The sequence below is a fragment of the Anomaloglossus baeobatrachus genome, chromosome 12, assembly GCF_048569485.1.
Source record: "Anomaloglossus baeobatrachus isolate aAnoBae1 chromosome 12, aAnoBae1.hap1, whole genome shotgun sequence".
In the NCBI taxonomy this organism is placed as follows: Eukaryota; Metazoa; Chordata; class Amphibia; order Anura; family Aromobatidae; genus Anomaloglossus; species Anomaloglossus baeobatrachus.
The window spans coordinates 59,105,673-59,130,269 of record NC_134364.1 but is presented as its reverse complement, the minus strand read 5'-3'; the positions used below and the strand labels follow the sequence as shown (position 1 = coordinate 59,130,269).

At 45.6% G+C, this 24,597-nt stretch overlaps 1 protein-coding gene across 6 annotated transcripts in view; it reads left to right on the top strand.

Moving 5' to 3' along the window:
* CEP170B (centrosomal protein 170B) overlaps positions 1 to 24,597 on the top strand; it is a 130,932-nt gene that overhangs the window by 76,447 nt on the left and 29,888 nt on the right. For 5 of the 6 annotated variants that reach the window (XM_075330174.1, XM_075330172.1, XM_075330171.1 and 2 more), the window contains exons 7-12: positions 1,337 to 1,450; positions 7,172 to 7,645; positions 7,850 to 8,622; positions 17,364 to 17,546; positions 17,637 to 17,772; positions 18,570 to 20,282. In XM_075330174.1, coding sequence (XP_075186289.1) covers positions 1,337 to 1,450; positions 7,172 to 7,645; positions 7,850 to 8,622; positions 17,364 to 17,546; positions 17,637 to 17,772; positions 18,570 to 20,282 — 3,393 coding nt within the window. The remainder of the gene's footprint in view (positions 1 to 1,336; positions 1,451 to 7,171; positions 7,646 to 7,849; positions 8,623 to 17,363; positions 17,547 to 17,636; positions 17,773 to 18,569; positions 20,283 to 24,597) is intronic. The other variant, XM_075330175.1, reaches the window with a different exon arrangement.

Sequence of the window (24,597 nt, the reverse complement as noted above, 5' to 3'; positions counted from 1 at the left end):
CATCCATGTCTGGGGCTAATTGAAGTTTGTTTGGGGTCATTGCCCTGCTAGAAGACCCATGACCTAGGACGCAAGCCCAGCTTTCTGACACTGGGCACTACATTGCCACCTAAAATCCTTTGTAATCTTCAGATTTCATGATCCCTTGAACACAGTCAATGCACTCAGAGGCAGCAAAGGAGCTCCAAAACATATTTCAACTTCTATCATGTGTAACTGTAGGTGCTGTACTCTTTTCTGTGTACGCCTCGTTCTGTTTTCGGTATACAGTAGAATGATGTACTTTACCAAAAAGCTCCATCTTGTCTCATCTGTCCACAGAATGATTTTGGTTACTCATGTACATTTTGGCAAACTGCAGTCTAGCTTTTTATGTCCTTGTGTGAACAGTGAGGTTCTTCTGGGTCTTCTTCATAGTGTGTCATTTCATTCAGATGTGGACAGATAGTTCGTGCTGACATTGATGCCCCTTGAGCTTGCAGGATAGCTTGAATTTCTTTGGAACATGATTGTGGCTTATCCACCATCCGGACTATCCTGCAATGTAACATTTCTTCAATTTTTCTTCTGCCATACACGTCCAGAAAAATTAACTACAGTGCCATGGGTTGTAAACCTCTTGGATTATGTTGTGCACCGTGGACAAAGGAACATCAAGATCTTTGGACATTGACTTGTAACCTTGAGACTGTTAATATTTTTAGCAATTTTGGTTCAAGTCCTTAGACCGTTCTCTTCTCCTCCTTCTGTTCTCCATGCTTAGTGTGGCACACAATACAAATGATTAAGTCAACTTTTTCCCTTTTTTACCTGAACATTTTTATGTTGCCCACACCTGTTACTTGACACAGGTGAGTTTTAATGAGTATCACATCCTTTAAACAAAGTTGTTTACCCACAGTTTGGGTAAGGTGCCAACACTTTTGTCCTGCCCATGTTTGTGGTTTTGTGTGAAATTATGTCCAATTTGCCTTTTTTTTTTCTATGTTTTTGTTTTGTGTTGTTTCACAAAGGAAATAAACGTATAACAATACTGTACTTAATTTTATGGAACAATTTCAAGGGTGCCGCCACTTTTGGCCATGACTGCATATTAAAAAGTCCTTTAATTTTTCCATTATGGAAAGGTAGGTAGCTATTAGAGAATATGGACTGTAGAGCTTCTGAGATCTCACCAAAATGTTTTGGAGGCGCGCTCTAGTCAACTCCTACCTCCTATATAGTGGTCTAGATTATTAGATGTGTCTATTTGAGGCTTTATACGTGTGTGTATGCAGGTGGTAGACATTCAGAATATTCCAACCATATTACATAACCTGATGCTTTCTTTCCTTAGAACCTTCTATCTATCGCACACCTCTTTATGGTCAGCCATCTTGGTGGGGAGATGATGATGCTAATAACATGCATGAGCAACATGAAGGTCGGAGGCCAGAAGATCATTATCCAGGTAAGCAAACCTTTCCGAACAGTAGCATAACGGGGGGTTGATAACGCCTGAGGCAAAGCAAGTATTGTGCTCCCTAACCCAATAATAATGCTCATTGAGTACAATAAATAATATCACCGGAATGCTTCCAATAGAAAATATTGTGGCCTCTTTAGTGCCCAAATAAATAGTAATGATTTTCCCTGATTGTCCTCTCTAAAGGTAATGTCATAGTTTTTGCCCCCACCCCTCGCAAAACATTAAAGTTTATGCTATTTGAATCCGAGTGACCAAATTCTCTACCCATAGAGGGAGCTGGCACAGGATACACAACACAGTAATGTCACTGTGCTACCTGTCTAGTATGCTGACATCTTGTAAGTTGATACACACGGCACTTGGTTGGTTGGTGCTCAAGTAGGGTCAAAAACCGTCTCAAGTAGATGTAGAAACTTGGTACTCAAGATAAATGTGAATAGTGGTCTTTTATTGAGAAGAACTTGTAGGACCAGCACAAGCACAGACATTTCGGTCAAAGACCTTCATTAGTGTGCGTGCAGGGTTCCTCAGAAGGTATAGCAACTTGCGTAGTCAGGTATGACGCGGTGTCCACCTCTGTCTATGTGGCAATGCTGCATAGACAGCGGTGGACACCGCGTCATACCTGACTACGCAAGTTGCTATACCTTCTGAGGACCCCCTGCACGCACACTAATGAAGGTCTTTGACTGAAACGTCTGTGCTTGTGCTGGTCCTACAAGTTCTTCTCAATAAAAAAACACTGCTGACATCTTGTAGACCTCCAGTGTGGAGAGTGGTGGGAAACTGAGTCTTTAGCACTAAGCTCCACCACACGATCCAACGATATCAGCGTTATATTGAAGTGATGACTTCCAGCTGGAGAGTCAAGGCACCTAGCCAGAAGTTTATATCGTTAGCGGTGCCACTGCCAATTTTTTTTTATTTTGTTCCCTTTAAAAATTTTGCACCCAGTGCAACTGTCCCTGAAACTTTACACCACACACATTCTGTGCCACTGGTTCATAATATGCACCTCATATCCATGTTTATGAAAAAGCTAAGAGTAGCCCTCATCGAGATTACCCTGTCAATTGATATTTCCCGGACTATGATCCTGGGTGCCGCTTGTCTCAACAGTTGTGTTTGTAAAGGAGGTACGTTTAATGAGGACCCCTTTGCAACAAAATGTATCCTTGAATTGTACTGTAGACCACTCATGGTGTTACTGGTGGGCTTTACTATGTTCTACTTTATGTGCTGTTTCTGGTTTTGATATGCTGGGCCTTTAAGGAGCCAGCTAGGAAGGGCTGGCCGGACAGAGGTCATATGTTCAGATACAGCGCATTGTGCCATACAGGCTCCATTCTAACAAGGTGCAAAATGTATGGGTATATGCGGATTTGCTCCTCTCGTAGTTGGTCATTTGAACATCTTTCCTGGATTCGAGCAGTGAGGAGGAGTCGGTGTTGGAATTGGGCTTGAAATCCAACAAGGTGGTACAACTTAAACTGTGGACCTGCTCTTACTGTTGCTTGTGTTGGTTCTGCTGAAGGCAGTACATTTCAGCTTATCACCTGTGTCATGGGCAAGGATCAGCCAAGATGACTTGGCTAATAAGATACGGTAATGAGAAAGCCTACTAAGTTATTCCACCACCAACTCTGAGTTGTATTCTGAACTGTATTACGAGAATATGTCTGTTACTGCTGGCTAACCGCCAAGCTCTGTGCCTCAATACCGTGTGCAACCATCAAGTCTGTACCCTCATTGATATACTGTAATAGCTACACTATTTAAATCTTAGTAAAGCCCTGCTCCAATTGACCTTGTCTTCGCACCATCCTTGAGTAGGGTATCTAGTCAAAGAGCACAGGCCACGCTTCAAAACCGGACCCTCTCACATGGCATAGGATTGATGGATGGCAGTGTTAACATTGTGTTGGACTCTTAACCCTTCTATTTTTTTCTTTCTGACTTGACCGGTTTCCTTAATCCCTGCTTTGTAAATGATCGCATAGCTTTTTATCTTGAGTTATTATAGGTTTTGTATTTTTATGTATTGAGTCTTTGCCAAGAGATACAGTGCTGGGTGCTTTCCACACCCTCAGACCTTCTGTAGCAGAAAACTCATTCATCAGACTGATTATATTGAAGGGGATTTCCAATAGACAATTCCTACTGCAGATCAATTACATTTGTCAATCAATGCAATGTGTGGTAATTGCAACAATCAGTTGCCAAAAGCTCAGGGGTCTACAGAGGAGATACTTATCCACCGACTCCACAAATAGGTGTGTGATGATGATAAGCCACAGAGCTAGACCTGGTTCACCAAATGCACAGACTGGTTTCTTGGAACAAACTCAACAGCCTCATGGGAATATAGGAAGAGGTCGAATTTCGTTCCGGAGTTCCTCAGCCAGTCTGTGCGTTATGGTCCATACTTGGAAAGCAAGACGGATGTGTGAAATTGGCCTTAAAATTGTTGTATGTAACCAGGAAGAAATGGCAGGATTTTTTTCACCTGGCCACAACGGGGCACCTCTCCTGTCCATAGGCAGTGCCTGGTATTGCAGCTCAGCGCTATGCAAGGCTCATTGATAAATACAGCCCTATGGTCAGAGTAGCGTTGTTTCTGCAGAAAAAACAAAACAAAATCATTTTTATAAGGGTTATTGTGGCAATTGGCTGTCGATGCAAGGTCAACAGTACCTTTCAATGAGAACATGAGAGGTCTTGGATGACCCTTTGTAAGTCAGTTATTTTATCCTAGGGAATCATAACCAATTACCCAATTTCTGCAATACATCTTTTTGCACCAAAGGAAGAACTGTGTATTTGACATGATGATAAAATAAAATCTGTAGCTACAAGAGCTTTGCACTGTATTCTGCGTGGTTCATCTGCTGCAGATCCTCTTTCCAGAAAAGAAAGGATTGGCTGCATGACAGTAACTAAGTGGTTGCTTCAAGACTACAGATGAGCAGACCCGTAGAAGTTTGATTCGGCGGGTGCAGCCGTGCTTTCTGGTTGGAATTTGAACTTGACCTGAACCCCAATGGTAGTCACTAATTGGGCAGTTTGGGTCATAAACAACCAGCCATAAACAGAACACTTCCGGGGGTGGGTAGGCGGAGTTTTTCCATTTTTATTTTTTGCTGCACACTACATCCAATCATTTTGTTGGTACCCCCACTGTGAGCCGATCAAACACTGCAAGCGGCTCGCACTGGGCCGAGCACCGAGCGTACCTGAGCACAGCAATGCTTGTGCAAGTGATTTGCGCACGCAAAGCACCCGAACTGTTTTTTGGGAAAAGTGTTTTCGGTATGACCACTGGACCTTGGGTTCACTCATCTCTATCTACCGTTCTCCTTTTTGCAGAGGTTCTGCAGCAGCGGCACCCACAGCTGTCATATTATGCCTGTTAGGAACGTCTGGATCGTTGTTGGATTTAACCGATAGTTCTATTTTATGCCCAGGTTCACTTTCACAACACTGGTTCATCTTGTTCGATATTCTCATGTACAGCCTTAGGGTGGTGTCACACACAGCGACAACGACGTTGCTGCTACGTCACCATTTTCTGTGATGTTGCAGCGACGTCCCGTCACTGTCGCTGTGTGTGACATCCAGCAACGAGCTGGCCCCTGCTGTGAGGTCGCCGGTCGTTGCTGAATGTCCAGCTTCATTTTTTGGTCGTCGCTCTCCCGCTGTGACGCACACATCGCTGTGTGTGACAGCGAAAGAGCGACGAAATTAAGCGAGCAGGGAGCAGGAGCTGGCGTCTGGCAGCTGCGGTACGCTGTAACCATGATAAACATCGGGTAACAAAGGGAAGACCTTTCCCTGGTTACCCGATATTTACCTTTGTTACCAGCGTCCGCCGCTCTCGCTGCCAGTGCCGGCTCCTGCTCTCTGCACATGTAGCTGCAGTACACATCGAGTAATTAACCCCATGTGTACTGTAGCTAGGAGAGCAGGGAGCCAGCGCTAAGCAGTGTGCGCGGCTCCCTGCTCTCTGCACATGTAGCTGCAGTACACATCGGGGAATTAACCCGATGTGTACTGTAGCTAGGAGAGCAAGGCGCCAGCGCTAAGCAGTGTGCGCGGCTCCCTGCTCTCTGCACATGTAGCTGCAGTACACATCGGGTAATTAACCCGATGTGTACTGTAGCTAGGAGAGCAAGGAGCCAGCGCTAAGCAGTGTGCGTGGCTCCCTGCTCTCTGCACATGAAGCACAGCGACGCATGTCGTTATGATCGCTGCTGCGTCTGCTGTGTTTGACAGCTAAGCAGCGATCATATCAGCGACTTACAAGGTCGCTGTTGCGTCACAGAAAATGGTGACGTAACAGCGACGTCGCTGTCGCTATGTGTGAACCCAGCTTTACACTTTTTAACATGTTGTTCTTTGATCTGTGAAATTTGCTTTTGTAAAGCCAAAGTTTATCTTTTTCCCATTAACTGGTGGTGACTAGTAATGAAATCCTATAAACCAAAGCTTTGTTGTCTGCCAGTAACGCGAGGCTTCCTTTATTTTATTGGTTAGGAGGATTACTGCTGTTTGTTCCTACTGAATAGATGGCAAAATTTGGGGTGGGGATGCCCTGTAATGCAGCTCCTTAGGTGGTCAGCTGACTGTCGAATGTGTATGGAGGTTTCCTGACTTTGCAGACTGAACAAGTCTGGGGGAAAGAAGGTTTGGACATGTTGAATTTCAATATCTCAACATGTCTTCTCCTTTCTGAAACATCCTCCAGAAGCTGTCAGAGGTTGCAGACTCATGCTGATACCTGGTGCTTGAGGGACGGTACCAAAAGACCTCTGCTGGATGAGAGAACAAAAATTATACCTTCCACATGATAGACGTGGGGCCCAATGATGGGCGCGTTTCAAAATACTCAGATTCGCGATACTCGTAATGAGCACTGTCTAATACTCACGTATGCATTCAGAATAGTGTGTGCAATGCAAGTCAATGGGGAATACCGAATGCCTTACTATTCGCGACTTGCACGAATAGTGCAGCATGCGGGATACTGGTTACATTGTGAGTATTCCCCATTGACTTGCATTACACACGCTGTTCCAAATGCATACGCGAGTATTGGACAGTACGCGTTACGAGTATCGCGAATCTGAGTATTTCGACACTCACTCATCATTAGTGGGGCCTTGTTGCAGAATTTGCATTGGGCTCAAAAACTTCACGTTACATCCCTGTGTGATCTTTAGCAATCCTGGCCTCCAATTGGGGGAAACCAACATTCTATGTATGTTTTGCGTAGTTAATGAAAATATTTCATATTTTAGATGCCTTATACTATACCCCCATATGCCTCTTATTTCATTTTGAAGTCTGGAAGACTGGAGGTATTCTCTAGATACATTTCCTTTATGGCCACCAGAGAAGCTATACAGGCTCCATTCCTGGTTCCCTTTAAAGAGGTTTTCTCAACATCATAAATGTTTAAAATTGCTTGTCACCCCCCCCCTCCCCCCCTTCCCCGCCAAATTGGAATTTGCTTATTAAAAAAAACTCCATGGAAATGGTGTGCCCCTTTAAGAGCAATGATGAGACTATTTTTTTAAGCCAACCATAGTCATATGATGCGCTTTGACTTCTATCTTGTAGCAGAAAAATGTTCCATGCTATGTGGTGAAATGGTGTTGGAGGTGCTTTATATTTACATACTGTTACTTTTTTGCTATGTTTCAGATCGACCAAAAGAATTATCTCAACTCGATGAAGAAATGAATGACAGCTTAGGCTACAGAGATCCTTCAGACCAATCCCTCTACTCATTCCGCAGAGAACCCAGCTACTTCGAAATTCCTACAAAAGACTTTCAGCAACCGGCCAAATCTCCGGAGACCCAAGTCCATGAAATCCCTACTAAAGACACAGATACTGTTACACCCCCCGTGATGCAGAGCCATGCTTCTTTCACCATTGAGTTTGATGACTGTCGACCTGGTAGGATAAAGATTAAAGACCACGTCACTAAGTTCTCTATGAGGCAGAGGAGGACTGGAGGGAAGGAACCCGGCCCAAATGAAATGATATCTGTTGAAAATAAAGTAGCTGACTGGTTGGTTCAAAACGATCCAAGTTTAATAAGAAGGCCATCTCCTGGGGAAGATGTTTACAGTACGAAAAGTGATCTTCCCATTCACAATAAGATTCTCAAAGGCAAGTTGTATAACTGGAATGGTTTGACTGTAGGGCATTTGGGCAGGAAACTTTCCGAATGTATTTTTATTTAGTTTGTGTCCACAGACTAAAGCTAGTCCTCCCCTAAGGACAAAGATTCAGATCACCTTTCTTAACCTTCTTGGATGAAACAATCCATTTAAATCTATTGATTTTATGTTGTATTCTCTCCAATTCTTTCAGGCAACCGACATGAAGATGGTACTCAGAGTGATTCAGAAGATCCATCAGGACCTGTTCCTGAGAAGGAGAATGTACAGTCTGACCAGATCAAACTTCAAAGGCAGATAAAGAGGGAGCCCGAAGAACTGCTGCACAATCAGCAAGCATTCGTTATAGAATTCTTCGATGATGATGCTCCTCGGAAAAAGAGGTCTCAATCGTTCACACACAGTGCAAACTCTTCACAAAATGAAGCTGACCCTGCCAACAAAGGCAAAAATGACAAAAGGAAAGTAGTTTTAGCTGCTGAGAAACTAACCACTAATGGGACAACCACAGCCCCTCCAGTTCCAAAACCACTGGTAAATTCTTCTTTTCCGCAGAGATCCAATTCTTTCAGGCGAGAAAAGACTGAGGATCGAATAAGCACTGCAGGCCCTGTAACGGCAAAGCCTCCAGTGAAGAGCTTTGGTAGCATTGGAAAGAAATCCAAACTTGCTCAAGAGTTTGTGGCTGAGTATCTCCGAGAGCAAGCGGAGGTTTCAAAAGACCCGGTAGAAAAACCTATGACGTTGCTACTATCATCAGTAATCACACCATCAGCCAGCCAACAAGTACAATCCTCCATAATGGGACCTTCGGCTCCTCGATGCGTAACACCACCTCCTGAATGTAGACCAATGAGGATAAAGAAAGCTGAAGAAGAGGATAGCCTGAGCGATGCTGGGACATATACTATTGAAACAGAGAATCAAGATAAGGAGGTTGAAGAAGCTCGGAAAATGATAGACCAGGTAACAATGAGGTGTCAGGCTGCCACTAGGGGGAGCTGGAGTCCTGCAGGGAAATACACTACACAGAGCTGAATAAGCAAGGAAGGAACTCTGTGTGTGTGCTGGTGCAGTGCCTCGCAGCATCAGCTGAAAAGCAGAAGCGGGGGATGGTTGGGCAGGCCGGGTCATACACAGTACGGGGAGAAGGAAGACCGGAGGAATGAGCAGAGGGGGGGTTGAGGTCAGGCCGAGGTCAGTACCAGAGGAAGCAACAGAGTGGGAAGGTAGGAGAGAGGGGAACAACCGGGGCTATTGTGGGAAGGAAGGAGGTGGGACAGAGGAATGGCAGAATGACTAGGGGACTGAACACAGAGAGAGACCGAGGGCACAGAGAGGGGACAGATCAGGATCACACTTAAAGAGACCAGCAATCACAGGCAAATAGCGCTAAGTTTATAGCCGGCGCTGGTTCACCGGAGATGACAGTATTTAAAACATCCAAGCTCCGGAAGTGAGGCCCGGGAGAAGGCTCCGCCCCCCAGCCATATTGAACGGGGAGGCGAAACCGTGACATGAGGATTTATCTTATTTTCTTTCATTCTTAGATTAGAAAATTAGGATATGAAAAAAATCTGTTCAGGGTAGTTTTTCCTTAGATGCTAAAATGTAGTCGCTGTAATATTCCATAGATACTAAAATATAGTCGCTGTCATTATTCCAAATTGGAGAGCCATATTGAGAGCTAACATCTTTATTCCATTAAGATTTCACAATTCTACTGCTTCTCTCCAGTTTTGGGGAAGCGATGGTCTAAATCTGCCCATTCACTTGCATGTTCAACTCAGTTTATCTCTATGGGGAGAGGAGAGCAGAGCTCTTCCATCGGAACAAAGGATCAAGCATATTGAAATCCAACATGCCTAATCCATCTTTTCTTTGTCGCTCCTAATTGGGAGACCCAGACAATTGGGTGTATAGGCTATGCCTCCGGAGGCCGCACAAAGTATTACACTAAAAGTGTAAAGCCCCTCCCCTTCTGCCTATACACCCCCCGTGCTCCCACGGGCTGCTCAGTTTTTTGCTTTGTGCGAAGGAGGCAGACATGCACGCACAGCTCCACAGCTTAGTCAGCAGCAGCTGCTGACTATGTCGGATGGAAGAAAAGAGGGCCCATAACAGGGCCCCCAGCATGCTCCCTTCTCACCCCACTTTTGTCGGCGGTGTTGTTAAGGTTGAGGTATCCATTGCGGGTACGGAGGCTGGAGCCCACATGCTGTTTTCCTTCCCCATCCCCCTTAGGGCTCTGGGTGAAGTGGGATCCTATCAGTCTCCAGGCACTGAGACTGTGCTCCATCCACAGCTCCTGTGGACTCTGCTGGATAGGAGCCGGGTATCGTTCAGGGACATGGCCCTGCTACTGTAAGGTACTCTGTGTCCCCGTGGGGACCGCGCACAGCAACACTCCAGCATTGCTGGGTGTGCTAGTGCACCGGGGACCGCGGCGCTGACTGCGTTGGTGCCATTACACACTACAGCGTCGCTGAGTGTGTTCGTTTATTGGGACTGCCGCGCTGACCGCCGCTGCCATTATTAACACTGCGGCGCGGCTGGGACTGTTAGTGCGCCGGGGACTTCCGCGCCAGCCGCGCTTATAAGGCGGCCGCGCTTATTACTAGAGTCCCCGGCTTTTTGCGGCCTAGTTTCCTTTTCTTCCCGCCCCCAGCCCTGCCAGTCAGGTGAGGGGCGGGACGCTGTGCAGGACGGCAGCACTGAGGGCTGGAGCATGCTTTGCATACTCCTCCCCCCTCACTGTACACAGTACGGCACCAGTTCCCGCACTTTTCTGGGTCACGCCCACGGCTTCCTCCTCTCCTCAGGACGCCGGCAGCCATTCCTGTCAGCTCCCCTGACGCTGCAGAAGAGCGATAAACTCTGGGGGACCCAGGCAGGGATTCTGGTGGCCACACAACCGCTTTGAGCGGCCGGTAAGCAGCACTTTTGTGCTGGCCCCACTTGTGCAGCAGTGTAATTACAGTTTATATGCTTTACTTTACACTGTATGGTGCACGGTTGCTCTTTGGCTATATACCCTCCTAGGTTGCTTAGGAGAGAAAACAGCATGGCGCCCACAAGAAGCAGGGGTGCCAAAACACAGGCTTACTATGCTGCCTGCGCTGCATGTACGGCTTCACTACCGGCAGGTTCCACAGACCCTCATTGTGTGCACTGCTCAGCCCCTGTGGCACTCACTCAGCCGGAGCCTCTGCTAAGCGTGGCCCAGGTGGAACCACCTGTTAACACTGTCCAGGTGACAGGAACGGAGTTTACAGCTTTTACTGAAAAGCTTTCTGAGACTATGGCTAAGATACTAGAAGCTTTGCAGCCCAGACCAGTATGTCAGACCATGGGCACTGCAGAATCATTGCCCACTGGTTCCTCTCAGTTTGTTCAACCATGTCCTCCCGGGGTGTCTCATAGATCCCAGGGTGAGGTCTCTGACACGGACCGCAGTCCCAGACCGCCTAAGCGTGCTCGCTGGGAAAATCCCTCAACATCATCACATTGTTCAGGGTCTCAGCAGGAGGACTCTCTGTATGGGGAAGAGGAGATAGCTGATCAGGATTCTGATCCTGAGGCTGCTCTCAACCTTGATACTCCTGATGGGGACACTATAGTGAATGATCTTATCGCGTCCATAAATCAAATGTTGGAGATTTCTCCCTCAGCTCCTCCTGTAGAGGAGTCAGCTTCTCAGCAGGAGAAATTCCGTTTCAGGTTCCCCAAGCGTACAACCAGTATGTTTCTAGACCACTCTGACTTCAGAGACGCAGTCCAGAAGCACCGAGCTTGTCCAGACAAACGTTTTTCTAAGCGCCTTAAGGATACCCGTTATCCTTTCCCCCCTGACGTGGTCAAGGGCTGGACTCAGTGTCCCAAGGTGGATCCTCCAATCTCCAGACTGGCAGCTAGATCCATAGTTGCAGTTGAAGATGGGGCTTCACTCAAGGATGCCACGGATAGACAGATGGAGCTCTGGTTGAAATCCATCTATGAAGCTATCGGCGCGTCTTTTGCTCCAGCATTCGCAGCCGTATGGGCACTACAAGCTATCTCAGCGGGTCAAGCGCAAATTGACGCACTCACACGTACGTCTGCGCCGCAAGTGGCTTCCATAACAGCTCAAACGTCGGCATTTGCTTCCTACGCTATTAATGCTGTCTTGGACTCTGCAAGCCGTACAGCGGTTGCAGCCGACAATTCGGTCGCAATACGCAGGGCCTTGTGGCTACGAGAATGGAAGGCGGATTCCGCTTCCAAAAAGTGCTTAACCAGTTTGCCATTTTCTGGCGACCGTTTGTTTGGTGAGAGATTGGATGAAATCATCAAGCAATCCAAGGGAAAGGAAACATCCTTACCCCAGGCCAGACCAAACTTACCCCGGCAGAGGAAGGGACAGTCGAGATTTCGGTCCTTTCGGGGTCCGGGCAAGTCCCAATTCTCCTCGTCCAAAAGGCCTCAGAAAAATCAGAGGAACTCCGACTCATGGCGGTCTAACTCACGTCCTAAAAAGACCGCCGGAGGTGCCGCTACCAAGGCGGCTTCCTCATGACTTACGGCCACTTCACACCGCATCCTCGGTCGGTGGCAGGCTCTCCCGCTTTTGCGACATCTGGCTGCCACAGGTACAAGACCGTTGGGTGAGAGACATTCTGTCTCACGGTTACAGGATAGAGTTCAGCTCTCGTCCTCCGACTCGATTCTTCAAAACATCTCCGCCTCCCAAGTGAGCCGATGCTCTTCTGCAGGCGGTAGGCACTCTAAAGGCGGAAGGAGTGGTGGTCCCTGTGCCTCTTCAGCAACAGGGTCACGGTTTTTACTCCAACCTGTTTGTGGTTCCAAAGAAAGACGGGTCTTTCCGTCCTGTCCTGGACCTGAAACTGCTCAACAAACACGTAAAGACCAGGCGGTTCCGGATGGAATCCCTCCGCTCCGTCATCGCCTCAATGTCCCAAGGAGATTTCCTCGCATCGATCGATATCAAAGATGCTTATCTCCACGTACCGATTGCTGCAGAGCATCAGCGCTTCCTGCGCTTCGCCATAGGACACGAACACCTTCAGTTCGTGGCACTGCCGTTCGGCCTGGCGACAGCCCCACGGGTTTTCACCAAGGTCATGGCTTCAGTAGTAGCGGTACTCCACTCTCGGGGTCACTCAGTGATTCCTTACTTGGACGATCTGCTGGTCAAGGCACCCTCTCAAGAGGCATGCCAACACAGCCTCAACGCTACTCTAGAAACTCTCCAGAGTTTCGGGTGGATTATCAATTTTCCAAAGTCAAATCTGACACCGGCCCAATCGCTAACATATCTTGGCATGGAGTTTCATACTCTAGCAGCGATAGTGAAGCTCCCGCTGAACAAACGGCGTTCACTACAGACAGGAGTGCAATCTCTCCTGCAGGGCCAGTCGCACCCCCTGAGGCGCCTCATGCAGTTCCTAGGGAAGATGGTAGCAGCAATGGAGGCAGTTCCTTTTGCGCAGTTTCATCTGCGTCCTCTTCAATGGGACATCCTACGCAAATGGGACAGAAACGTCTCTCTTTCTCAGGCAACCAAAGCTTCTCTTCGGTGGTGGCTTCTTCCCACTTCACTATTGAATGGGAAATCCTTTCTACCCTCATCCTGGGCGGTGGTCACGACGGACGCGAGTCTGTCAGGGTGGGGAGCAGTTTTTCTCCACCACAGGGCCCAGGGTACGTGGACTCAGCAAGAGTCCTCACTCCAGATCAATGTCCTGGAGATCAGGGCAGTGTATCTTGCCCTGAAGGCGTTCCAGCAGTGGCTGGAAGGCAAGCAGATCCGAATTCAATCGGACAACTCCACAGCGGTGGCTTACATCAACCACCAAGGCGGGACACGCAGTTGGCAAGCCTTCCAGGAAGTCCGACGGATTTTGATGTGGGTGGAAGCCACGGCCTCCACCATCTCCGCAGTTCACATCCCGGGCGTGGAAAACTGGGAAGCAGACTTTCTCAGTCGCCAGGGCATGGACGCAGGCGAATGGTCCCTTCACCCGGACGTGTTTCAGGAGATCTGTTGCCGCTGGGGGATGCCGGACGTCGACCTAATGGCATCCCGGCACAACAACAAGGTCACGGCATTCATGGCGCGATCTCACGATCACAGAGCTCTGGCGGCAGACGCCTCAGTTCAGGATTGGTCGCAGTTTCAACTCCCTTATGTGTTTCCTCCTCTGGCACTGTTGCCCAGAGTGTTACGCAAGATCAGGGCCGACTGCCGCCGCGCCATCCTCGTCGCTCCAGACTGGCCGAGGAGGTCGTGGTACCCGGATCTGTGGCATCTCACGGTCGGCCAACCGTGGGCACTACCAGACCGACCAGACTTACTGTCTCAAGGGCCGTTTTTCCATCTGAATTCTGCGGCCCTGAACCTGACTGTGTGGCCATTGAGTCCTGGATCTTAGCGTCCTCAGGATTATCTCAGGAGGTCATTGCCACTATGAGACAGGCTAGGAAACCAACGTCCGCCAGGATCTACCACAGGACGTGGAAAATATTCCTGTCATGGTGCTCTGCTGGGAGTTTTTCTCCCTGGCCATTTGCCTTGCCCATTTTCCTGTCTTTTCTTCAGTCCGGATTAGAAAAGGGTTTGTCACTCGGCTCCCTTAAGGGACAAGTCTCTGCGCTCTCTGTGTTTTTTCAGAAGCGCCTGGCCAGGCTTCCACAGGTACGCACGTTCCTGCAGGGGGTTTGTCACATCGTTCCTCCTTACAAACGTCCGTTGGAACCCTGGGATCTGAACAGGGTGCTGCTGGTTCTTCAGAAAACACCGTTTGAGCCAATGAAAGATATTTCTCTCGCACGCCTTTCGCAGAAAGTGGTTTTCCTAGTAGCAATCACTTCACTTCGGAGAGTGTCGGAGCTCGCAGCTCTGTCATGCAAAGCCCCCTTCCTGGTGTTTCACCAGGACAAGGTGGTTCTGCGTCCGGTTCCGGAATTTCTCCCTAAAGTGGTATCCCCCTTTCATCTGAATCAGGATATCTCCTTACCCTCTTTTTGTCCTCATCCAGTTCACCAATGTGAAAAGGATTTGCACTTGTTAGATCTGGTGAGAGCACTCAGATACTACATTTCTCGTACGGCGCCGCTGCGCCGCTCGGATGCACTCTTTGTCCTTGTCGCTGGCCAGCGTAAAGGGTCACAGGCTTCCAAATCAACCCTGGCTCGGTGGATCAAGGAACCAATTCTCGAAGCTTACCGTTCTGCGGGGCTTCCGGTTCCCTCAGGACTGAAGGCCCATTCTACCAGAGCCGTGGGTGCGTCCTGGGCTTTGAGGCACCAGGCTACGGCTCAGCAGGTGTGTCAGGCGGCTACCTGGTCGAGCCTGCACACTTTCACGAAACACTATCAGGTGCATACCTATGCTTCGGCAGATGCCAGCCTAGGTAGGCGAGTCCTTCAGGCGGCGGTTAGCCACCTGTAGGCCGGAGCCGTTACGGCTCTATTATGAAGTATTATTTACCCACCCAGGGACTGCTTTTGGACGTCCCAATTGTCTGGGTCTCCCAATTAGGAGCGACAAAGAAGAAGGGAATTTTGTTTACTTACCGTAAATTCCTTTTCTTCTAGCTCCAATTGGGAGACCCAGCACCCGCCCCTGTTTTTTTGTGTACACATGTTGTTCATGTTGAATGGTTTCAGTTCTCCGATATTCCTTCGGATTGAACTTACTTTAACCAGTTTATAATTGTTTTTCCTCCTTCTTGCTTTTGCACCAAAACTGAGCAGCCCGTGGCAGCCCGGGGGGTGTATAGGCAGAAGGGGAGGGGCTTTACACTTTTAGTGTAATACTTTGTGCGGCCTCCGGAGGCATAGCCTATACACCCAATTGTCTGGGTCTCCCAATTGGAGCTAGAAGAAAAGGAATTTACGGTAAGTAAACAAAATTCCCTTCTTTCCCAACGTTTTGCATCGGGAACAGTTGAGTTGCCCCATACACATGATATCATCAGTCAATCTTGCTGAAAATAGCATTTCTTGCACAGTTTCATTGGATGTGTATGGTGCAATGATTTAGTAAGTGGAGCAACGAGGTGCATTGGTAATGTTACAGAAACAGGGTCCACGACCTCAAGCTACTTGGCAATCATTAAACCTCCAAAACGGAGTAGAGAAGGGGTTAACGCCGTGCATCAGCCAAATGAAAATGTAGAGATGTTGATGAGTGATATCTTTTTTTTATTTAATCGGTCTACGCGTTTCAAGGTCAAAACCTCTTCCTCAGGACCAGGGCATCAACAAAACTTTGTTGATGCCCTGGTCCTGAGGAAGAGGTTTTGACCTTGAAACGCGTAGACCGATGAAATAAAAAAAAAGATATCATTCATCAACATCTCTACATTTTCATTTGGCTGATGCGCGGCGTTAACCCCTTCTCTACTCCGTTTTGAATGCTCATCCACGTGGGGCTGCAGCAGACGCCATTATCTCATGCTTATCAGTGTTTGTGACTCTCACAATCATAGTAGGTGAGTGTATATTTTCTGTATATACCACACTTGTCATCTGGTGTTACCCTATCAGCGCTTCTTATTTTAGATTTAATAATTAAACCTCGGCATGTCAAAAGGTCAAGAGGCTGTTCTATTAGGGTCAAGATACAAACACAATGGACGGAAGACGCTGATTCATCCGTCACCATTTTTGTTTAAACCACTTAAAATTCAGATACATGGAAAGGTGGCACCATCATAAACCAACGTGTTTTGGAAAAAGCAATGTCCTTAGTCATGCCACAAATTTTTAGCTGTTTAAATAAATAAAAATGGTGAGGGTTTCATCCATACTTCCATCCATTGTATTTACATCAGGTACTGTCACTTACCAGATTCTGCCAAGGCACCCCATTTTAAAGCGGGGGGTGAGAGAGGAATCAATATGGGAACATGCACCTTAACTCGTGTAGATCAGTATCAGTGTATATGCTAATGGTAATCCTTTTAGAATAATCATAGAATGGTAGAGTTGGAAGGGACCTCAAGGGCCATCGGGTCAAATCCCCTGCGAGTGTAGGTTTTCTTAAATCATCTCAGCTATACAGTATGTTTATCCAGCTTCTGCTTGAAGATTTCCATTGATGGAGAGCTCACCACCTCCCGTGGTAGCCTGTTCCACTCTCTGACTGCCCTCACTGTCAGAAAGTTTTTCCTAATGTCTAATCTGAATCTCCTTCCTTTTAGTTTCATCCCATTGCTTTTTGTACTTGTGCTAATGAGAATAGGGTGGTTCCCTCTGCACTGTGACATCCTTTCAGATATTTGTAGACCGCTATTAAGTCTCCTCTCAGCCTCCTCTTTTGCAAACTAAACATTCCTAGTTCTTTTAGCCGGTCTTCTTAGGACATGGTTTGCAGACCTTCTTAAAAAAACCAAACCTGATAATTTTTACTAATAGCCACTTATGTTTGATAAGACTCCTTTGTGATCTATCTTAGACTGTAACATGACCCTCGAAGACTTTACAATAGTCATAATTAGAAAATATGGCTGCACTTTATAATTTAAGAACTTAGAGCTTTTACTAATATGTTAAGAAATACTACAACTGAAAAGTGGTAAATTGTAAAAATAGATTTTCATAATGATATAGTACGTATAAGTACTAAAATTTGTATAATCACAAGGATGAGGATAAAACATAATAAAGATAATGGTGAATAATTATATTATTGTCTCTTGTAGGTATTTGGCGTCTTTGAACCCGAGGAGTATTCCAAAATTTCTTCATCAATTTACAGACCAGTCATCAAATTAGAAAAGGAAGAAGAAACCTCATTAAATGAGAACATAATGAATCACAATCCTGCAATTCTGTGTACAAGTCATCCTGTCAAAACGAATAGTGAACCTCCGGCTGATGTACAGGTAAGCACAAGGACCACCCTTCCCTGACCTGTTCTTGTACTTTTATGTGAGGCTCGTTCTTCTTCTAACTTCAGTTATAAATGTTTGCAGGCTGAAAAATCATCTGGTTCCGGTAGAGGTGGACAAAAATGGGTTTCCAGGTGGGCGAGCCTTGCCGACAGTTATCCAGATGCCTCACCAACATCTCCGCTAGATGGGCAAAAATCTGGACTATTGGCAAATGATGGTAATGAGCTGAAAATTTTATAGTAATGGTTTGATTTCCAAAATAGTATATCACAACTTACTTACTTTTAATGAATTAGTTAGTCTTTGTAGCAGACAGTGTCTTACTTGACGATAATTGTCACTATTTTTACTGTTCAAACCACAGACGTCTTGGTAGAACCCGGCCAACCCTATTGTAACTCAATGTGGTCTATTGGCACTGAGGGTGTCTGTTATTTAACAAATCGGGAACTCCATTAGAATTGTTCAGTTAGCTTAGACCTTCACGACAAGTCTATTGGTGTTGGCCGCTCCCCTAGGGAAGGAGATCAGAATTTACAAGCTCTTTGCTAAGGAGCTTATAAGTGCTGCTCTGAAGTTGCCTGATAGCTGGATTTACCAGCTTCAGTGCCCTGCTCTTCCGATGCTACCTTTGCTTGCAACATCGGAAAACACACCACTCAGGCATTGCTGGTAATCCAAACTGTGTACTCAGGAGCACACTGGCAATTAGGAAGCTGCAAGGTGGGGGAACGGTACACTCCTGAAGACCAATAATGAAAAAATCACTACGTTTCTTTAGGAACGTCTACAGTTTTTTGCTAGAGTAATTTATCAGTCTAGCCTCAAGAAACCTTTTGTAGATAATGCTGATTGTTATAGTTCGCTAAATGGTCCTGAAAGTTTAAACCTCACGCAGTCTCTGTCGTTTCCCATCTTTTCTAAGTCTGTCTAACAAATCTTACAAACATTTTCTCATCATCGTTTACTTTGGAAATCATATTCACCAACTTATTGACTTGCTTCTGGTTTTAGACTATGATCATGTGGAAAACACTGGTGAGGCAGACCCTTCATTCCCTTCAAGAACAAGACGACTTCTTCCTCAACTACCACCAAATGACAAATCTGAAAGTCCAACACCAGCTATTTTGATCTGTACCGAGTCCTATTCCGAAATTCCTCAAAAAACTTTAAATGTAGAAAACGAGGTAAAAACCATGCCCTCTGACCCAAACAGTCTACTTTTTATACAAGAGGATTTGGATCCAGATAGCCTTAGTGATGCAAGCAAGTCTGATGATGGTGTCCTCACCAGCAAAAACTCCGACCAATTCCCAACAGTTTCTACAAGTAAATGGAGGAGAGAGGACACTGGCAGCAAAGAACAAAGTGTCCAAAGACCAAATAAGCTTTCTAATGAACCAAAGTCTACTAGCTTTTATGTTGGAAACGACAGTGAGATTGAAAATTTTTCCCATGTAAATTCCATTTTACCCAATGTAGAGATACCCAAACCGTATAAGGGTCATGATATCCAGTTAAAACCAAAAGGAAACCAACAAACCATACAGGAAACCTTAATTATTGCAAAAATAGATAACCAGTTGTTAAAAAAAGAAAATGGACAATCCAGAGATTCATTCGTTAGGCAGGAAAGTTTTACCAAAGAAAAATCCAGCTGCAACATCTCTCCCAACAAACTACCAAACATCTCTACACATCCCTTGCTTAAAGATATGAATGTTACAAAATCAAACACTGACTACAGTCGAGAGACACAACAGATTCTCAAAGAGACAGAAAATGCCTTGGCTGCTCTAGAAGCTAAGCTCTTTTCTCAGAACCATATAGATGATATAGAAAATACTCCGTGTCCGCCCGATGATTCCTTATCTGCAGAGTCTGATGTTGATACCGCCAGCACGGTCAGTCTTGTTAGCGATAAGAATGTACCAAGTCATCCTCAAAAAAACAGAGTTGTGAGTCTTCATAAGGAAAAGTCCTCTTCTACATCTTCGATACAAGATCATTACCACCAACCCAGTGCCCGGGAGAGGCTCTCTGAAAAACGGAGAGCGGGTCCTGTCGATGGAGGTAGCAGGAGAGACGTGGCCAAAAAGTTTGAAATGAAGCGCAGCTCTGGAACGCGTGGTTCCTTGGATTTCACAGATGAAGAAAGAAGTACCAGTCTTCCCTACATATCAGTTGCTGATACTGTGTCCTCAGATTATGAAAATTCTTCCTCAAGAAATCTCTCAAGAAGAAGACCCTTTGCTCAGTCAACCAAGGAGGATACCAGCAGGATATCTTTAAATGCACAAAAAGTCCAGCAAGCTCTTACCCGCTCAAATAGCTTATCAACACCCAGACCTACAAGGGCGTCTAAGTTACGTCGGGCTCGTCTCGGAGAAGCATCTGATAATGAAAGTGCAGATGCTGAAAGAGTGAATATTAGTTCAGAAGCATCTTCATCAGCTAAAAGTAGCAGTGAATCAAAAAAGCTCTCCCGACTTGACATTCTGGCAATGCCAAGAAAGCGGACTGGTTCATTCAATGTACCAAGCGACTCTGAGGCTTCTTCTACACGTACCGGGTTTTCTGGACGTAGTGTTGATCACAACTATACAAGTCGAAAACCAGCAATGGCCGAAGTTAAACAGCCTATTAAAAAACAAGTGGCGCCTCCATCTAAACAACCACTTACTAGGGCGCGAGCTGGTAGTGTAAAGTACTCCTCTTCTTCCTGTAAGTTTTTCTATAGTTTTTCTTATTTTTGCCTATATATATACATTTCACATGGATCAGATTTGTGTTGATTACTTCATTTCATTATATATTACCGGTTGACCAAATTTTTGAAAACTGTTTTAGGCAAAGTGGAATACTTGACCCCTGGTTTGGTTTATATGGAAACGTCCCAACCTATTGACAGTCCTTCATGAAGTTTCTATGCTTTAATTGGCCCTTTGGGACAAGTCCTTTAATGTTAGAGATGCTATCTCTCCCGATACACCTGTTTTAAGTAAATACTTGCATTCTCTATCAATCAACACTGTTAAAAGACACTTTTTCTTCAAATTTTGCAATTCTATGGTCTTTCTCATAGAAATCTGGCATTACCATTCTGCTTGTCACTAGAGTTTGACCCAACATGGTGTAATGGTTTGTGCAGATTGCCGTATTTTTGTTCTAAGTGTGATCCGACAAAACGTTAGATCGCACTCAGGCCAATTTTATTCTATGGTGTTATGCACATGTCTGATTTCTTTTTTTACTCAGACCTAGCTGGTCTGAGGAAACAAACGAGTCATTGCTGAGTTTAATCCAATTATCAGATCAAACTCTGCCATCGCAGTCAATGGGTCCATTGAAAACATGGGACTGCACTCGGATGACATCTAAGTGCAGTACGATTTATTGTTTTGGGTTTTTTCTATTATTATTTTTTTTTTTTTTTTTTTTTTTTACGGATAGACAGAATGGAGAAGATGGAGAATTTCTCATCGGGGAGAATCTGATCACATTCTGCTCACTCTGTAATCAAGGTTTGATCATAGTGTGATGTGCATAATCTGGGAAATTTCTTTCGGATGAGAGTATATACGCTGGTGTTACCCTAGCCTCACATTGCCCAATCAATATTATCAGTGTTGAGTATGTAGGTAGGCTCCTCTTTGTCCAGAGATGATAAAAGTTGTAGAGTTCACCTAATGTTTAGCAGGACCCTCAATAGTCCGTTGCCAGCAGACCAGAGCACTGGGAAACCCCTACTAACTACGTTTACCTCAGTTCCTCTGCTGATTAGTAGACCACTGCGATGTTGCCACATTGCGGTGCGATACATGTATGATGTTGCAGTGATCTACTAATCAGAGGTGGTACCGGGAATATTCCAGGTGGTAGGAGGTTTGAAGTGCTCAGATCCGATGGCCGTGGACAATCGACATGGCCCATAGACCGGGGTCCTGCTACTATTTTTGCTCAACTCCACTCGGTTGTCAATATATTCCGATATATTTTCAAGAGGAAAAGCAGATATAACTGTTCTATGGTAAGATGCTCCTAAAATGATATTTAGATGGAGAATGCGAGCATTTACTAAAATGGAGTTCTCCAGAGAAGTGTTAGACGATACAAGGACATTTTAAGCATATTTCCCGTAATGTTGTATAAACTTCTTTGTGTTCGTTTTGAGAATATTTTTAGGGAAACCGGCTATTTATAGTTGTGAAAAATGTTGGCTCTGTCTGGATGAAAAAATGGCTGAAAACAAAAGTATTGTGAATACAGAGAACAATTGTATTCCGATGAATTGGTTTTGCCTTCTCTTTGGATACCACACTAACCATTTTATTCCAAAGTCTGTATCTATAGCGCTGATTTTAATTTAATAACTTTCCTATCAGAACTTTGTTAACTTTTTAACCTTTTTTTTTTTTTTAATGAAGAATTACCAGGAGATGTAGTCTTGCCTGATTAGTGTTTCGTCTTGTCTTATCAGATGCTGAAGGCACAGATCTCTAATGGGAAGAGCTTCTCTGTTGGGGTCACCATGTCCTTTGTTTTTCCTCTAACTTGGAACTTGGTATTAGGCCGGAGTCACACTTGTGAGAGACTCTTGCAAGTCTTGCATCACATCACCCGACATGGCCTGCAGCTCTCCGGACAGGAGCATCTCAGCTGCATAGAAATACATGCAGCTGACCCGCTCCTGTCAGGAGAGTGTGTGGCCATGCCAGGTGATGCAATGTGAGACTCTCGCGAGACTCTCGCAAGTGTGACTCCAGCCTTATAGGGTGACAAAATCTGGTTCCACTCTTCTAAGAAGTAAAATATTGGAAAAAAATGGATCTGATTGATTTCTAGGTGTAAGTAAAAAATCTGGAGGTGTCACCATAGGGTATAAGCGCTTTCTCATACATGGACTTTAATAGCAATTTCTGATAACGCAAGATGGGATAATTTCATTGTGCATTAAGAGGGCTTTAAAATTGCATCTTTTGGTACACCTTCTTTAAATCAATGATCAATATACATAAAATAATTTCCAAGGGTAGCTATGTATTAATGAGTGAGATACCGCCAATACTTTCATTTAAAGGGACTCTGTCAGCACAAAATAACTGTTCAAGCCAAGTACAGGTTCTCGGTGCACCATGGCAGGACCAAACATGTAAGTGCATCTTCCCAACTGATTGTTTTCTGTCTCTCTCTGTTCTTCACTGGATCTATGAAGTCAGAGCTGCCAATCAAAGAAGGGCATGTGGTGGCATTTGAAGGGGAAACAAGTAGGTGGAAAGTGCACTTTAAGGCTATGTGCCCACGGGACAATGTACCCGCGGGTTTTGCCGCGGAAAACCTGCGGATTTATCTGGATTTTCTAGATAAATCCACAGATTCTAGCAAGTACAGACACTCCCCATGTTACCCTATGGGATTTGGGGAGTGCTGTATCAATGCTGTGGTATGTGCGGCTGCGGAAAATGCTGCAGATTTCCCGCCGTTGCACGTAATTGCATGTCAATTATTCATGCGGAAATACCTGCGGAACTCCCGCCCCTCCACTATGGAGATACAGGGCGGGAATTCCGCAGGAATTCTGCACGAAATCGGCACGGTTTCCGCAGGTTTACCGTAACAACTCCGCAGATATACCGCAGCAATGGATAGCTGCGGATTCCGGGGAGCAGCTGCGGTAAACCTGCGGACAAACCTGCAGAAATATCCACGGGTACGTTGTCCTGTGGGCACATAGCCTTAGTGTTTGCCCACACTAAGAGTGGACTGAGTCTGTAGTTGGTTTGAACAGTCATTTTGTGCTGCTAGAGTCCCTTTTAAAGGGTCTTCGTCCACAAAAATTGATCACTTGATAGAATCATTACTAATTGGTTTGAACACCCAACCAAGTGCCCCCGAGCATGATGAGGTGGAATATCAATGGTGTGGTATGGGAGGTACAAAAAACAGCCTAATACTAGAGGGAAAAGTTCCCAATTATCTTATCCATAAGTGTTTGTGGCTGGACGTCCCTTTAACAATACATTTTTGTAGAGTTGAATTATTGCGGTCTCTCCACTCTTATACATAGGTCCTCTATTGACATTTGCAGATCTATACATGTTTCCATCACTGTCTTAGAACCTTTTTAATGTATACTAGAGTGTTTTGACAAACCCTGTCCATCTCCCTGCTGCACCCTAACTGCAGATCCCCCAAATCCATGCCAACCTATCGCTATTGGCCAATGCCCATAAATTGCCGGTTGTTCGCATTGGTACACCCAAATAGTCCAAATGCCACTTGAGGAGTGGAGGTTCCAGTACAAAATATGGCACAGTTCCCCCTCATCCCATCGATTGACATTTGATATTTTTGAAAATAGCAGTGGGGCCCTTGGGTCACATCAAGCAATGGGTCTCAAGTTGGACTGTACAGTTATGCCTCTGCAAAAAATGAAAATAACACCGTCGAAACATGTATATATTCTGCAAATAATTAATCTATGTTTATCAATTGTCTACTGATTTTTAGCCAATATACAAGTTGCAATACAAGTTTAGATATCATTGCATCAAAGCGATCTCAAGAGACATCAATGACCTCCGCTTCTAATGTTGAGTAAAGGTACCGTCACACATAACGAGATCGCTAGGTTTCTGTGACGCAGTAGTGATCCCGTTAGCGAGCTCATTATGTGTGACACCTACCAGCGATCAGGCCCCTGCTGTGAGATTGCTAGTCGTTGCAGAATGGTCCAGGCCATTTTCTTCAAAGGCGATGTCCTGCTGGGCAGGACACATCGCTGTGTTTGACACTGTGTGACAGGGTCACAGTGACTGCTGAGATCGTTATACAGGTCGCTACTGCGACCTGTATTGTTCCTGCATCGTTGTTAAGATCTGACTGTGTGACATCTCACCAGTGACCTCCCAGCGACTTACCAGCGATCCCCATCAGGTCGCATCATTTTCGGGATCGCTGGTAAGTCGTTGTGTGTGACTGAGCCTTTAGGTTTTAGGAAAACGTTTTCAAGGTTGCTTTTAGAGCAAACCTTTTGAAA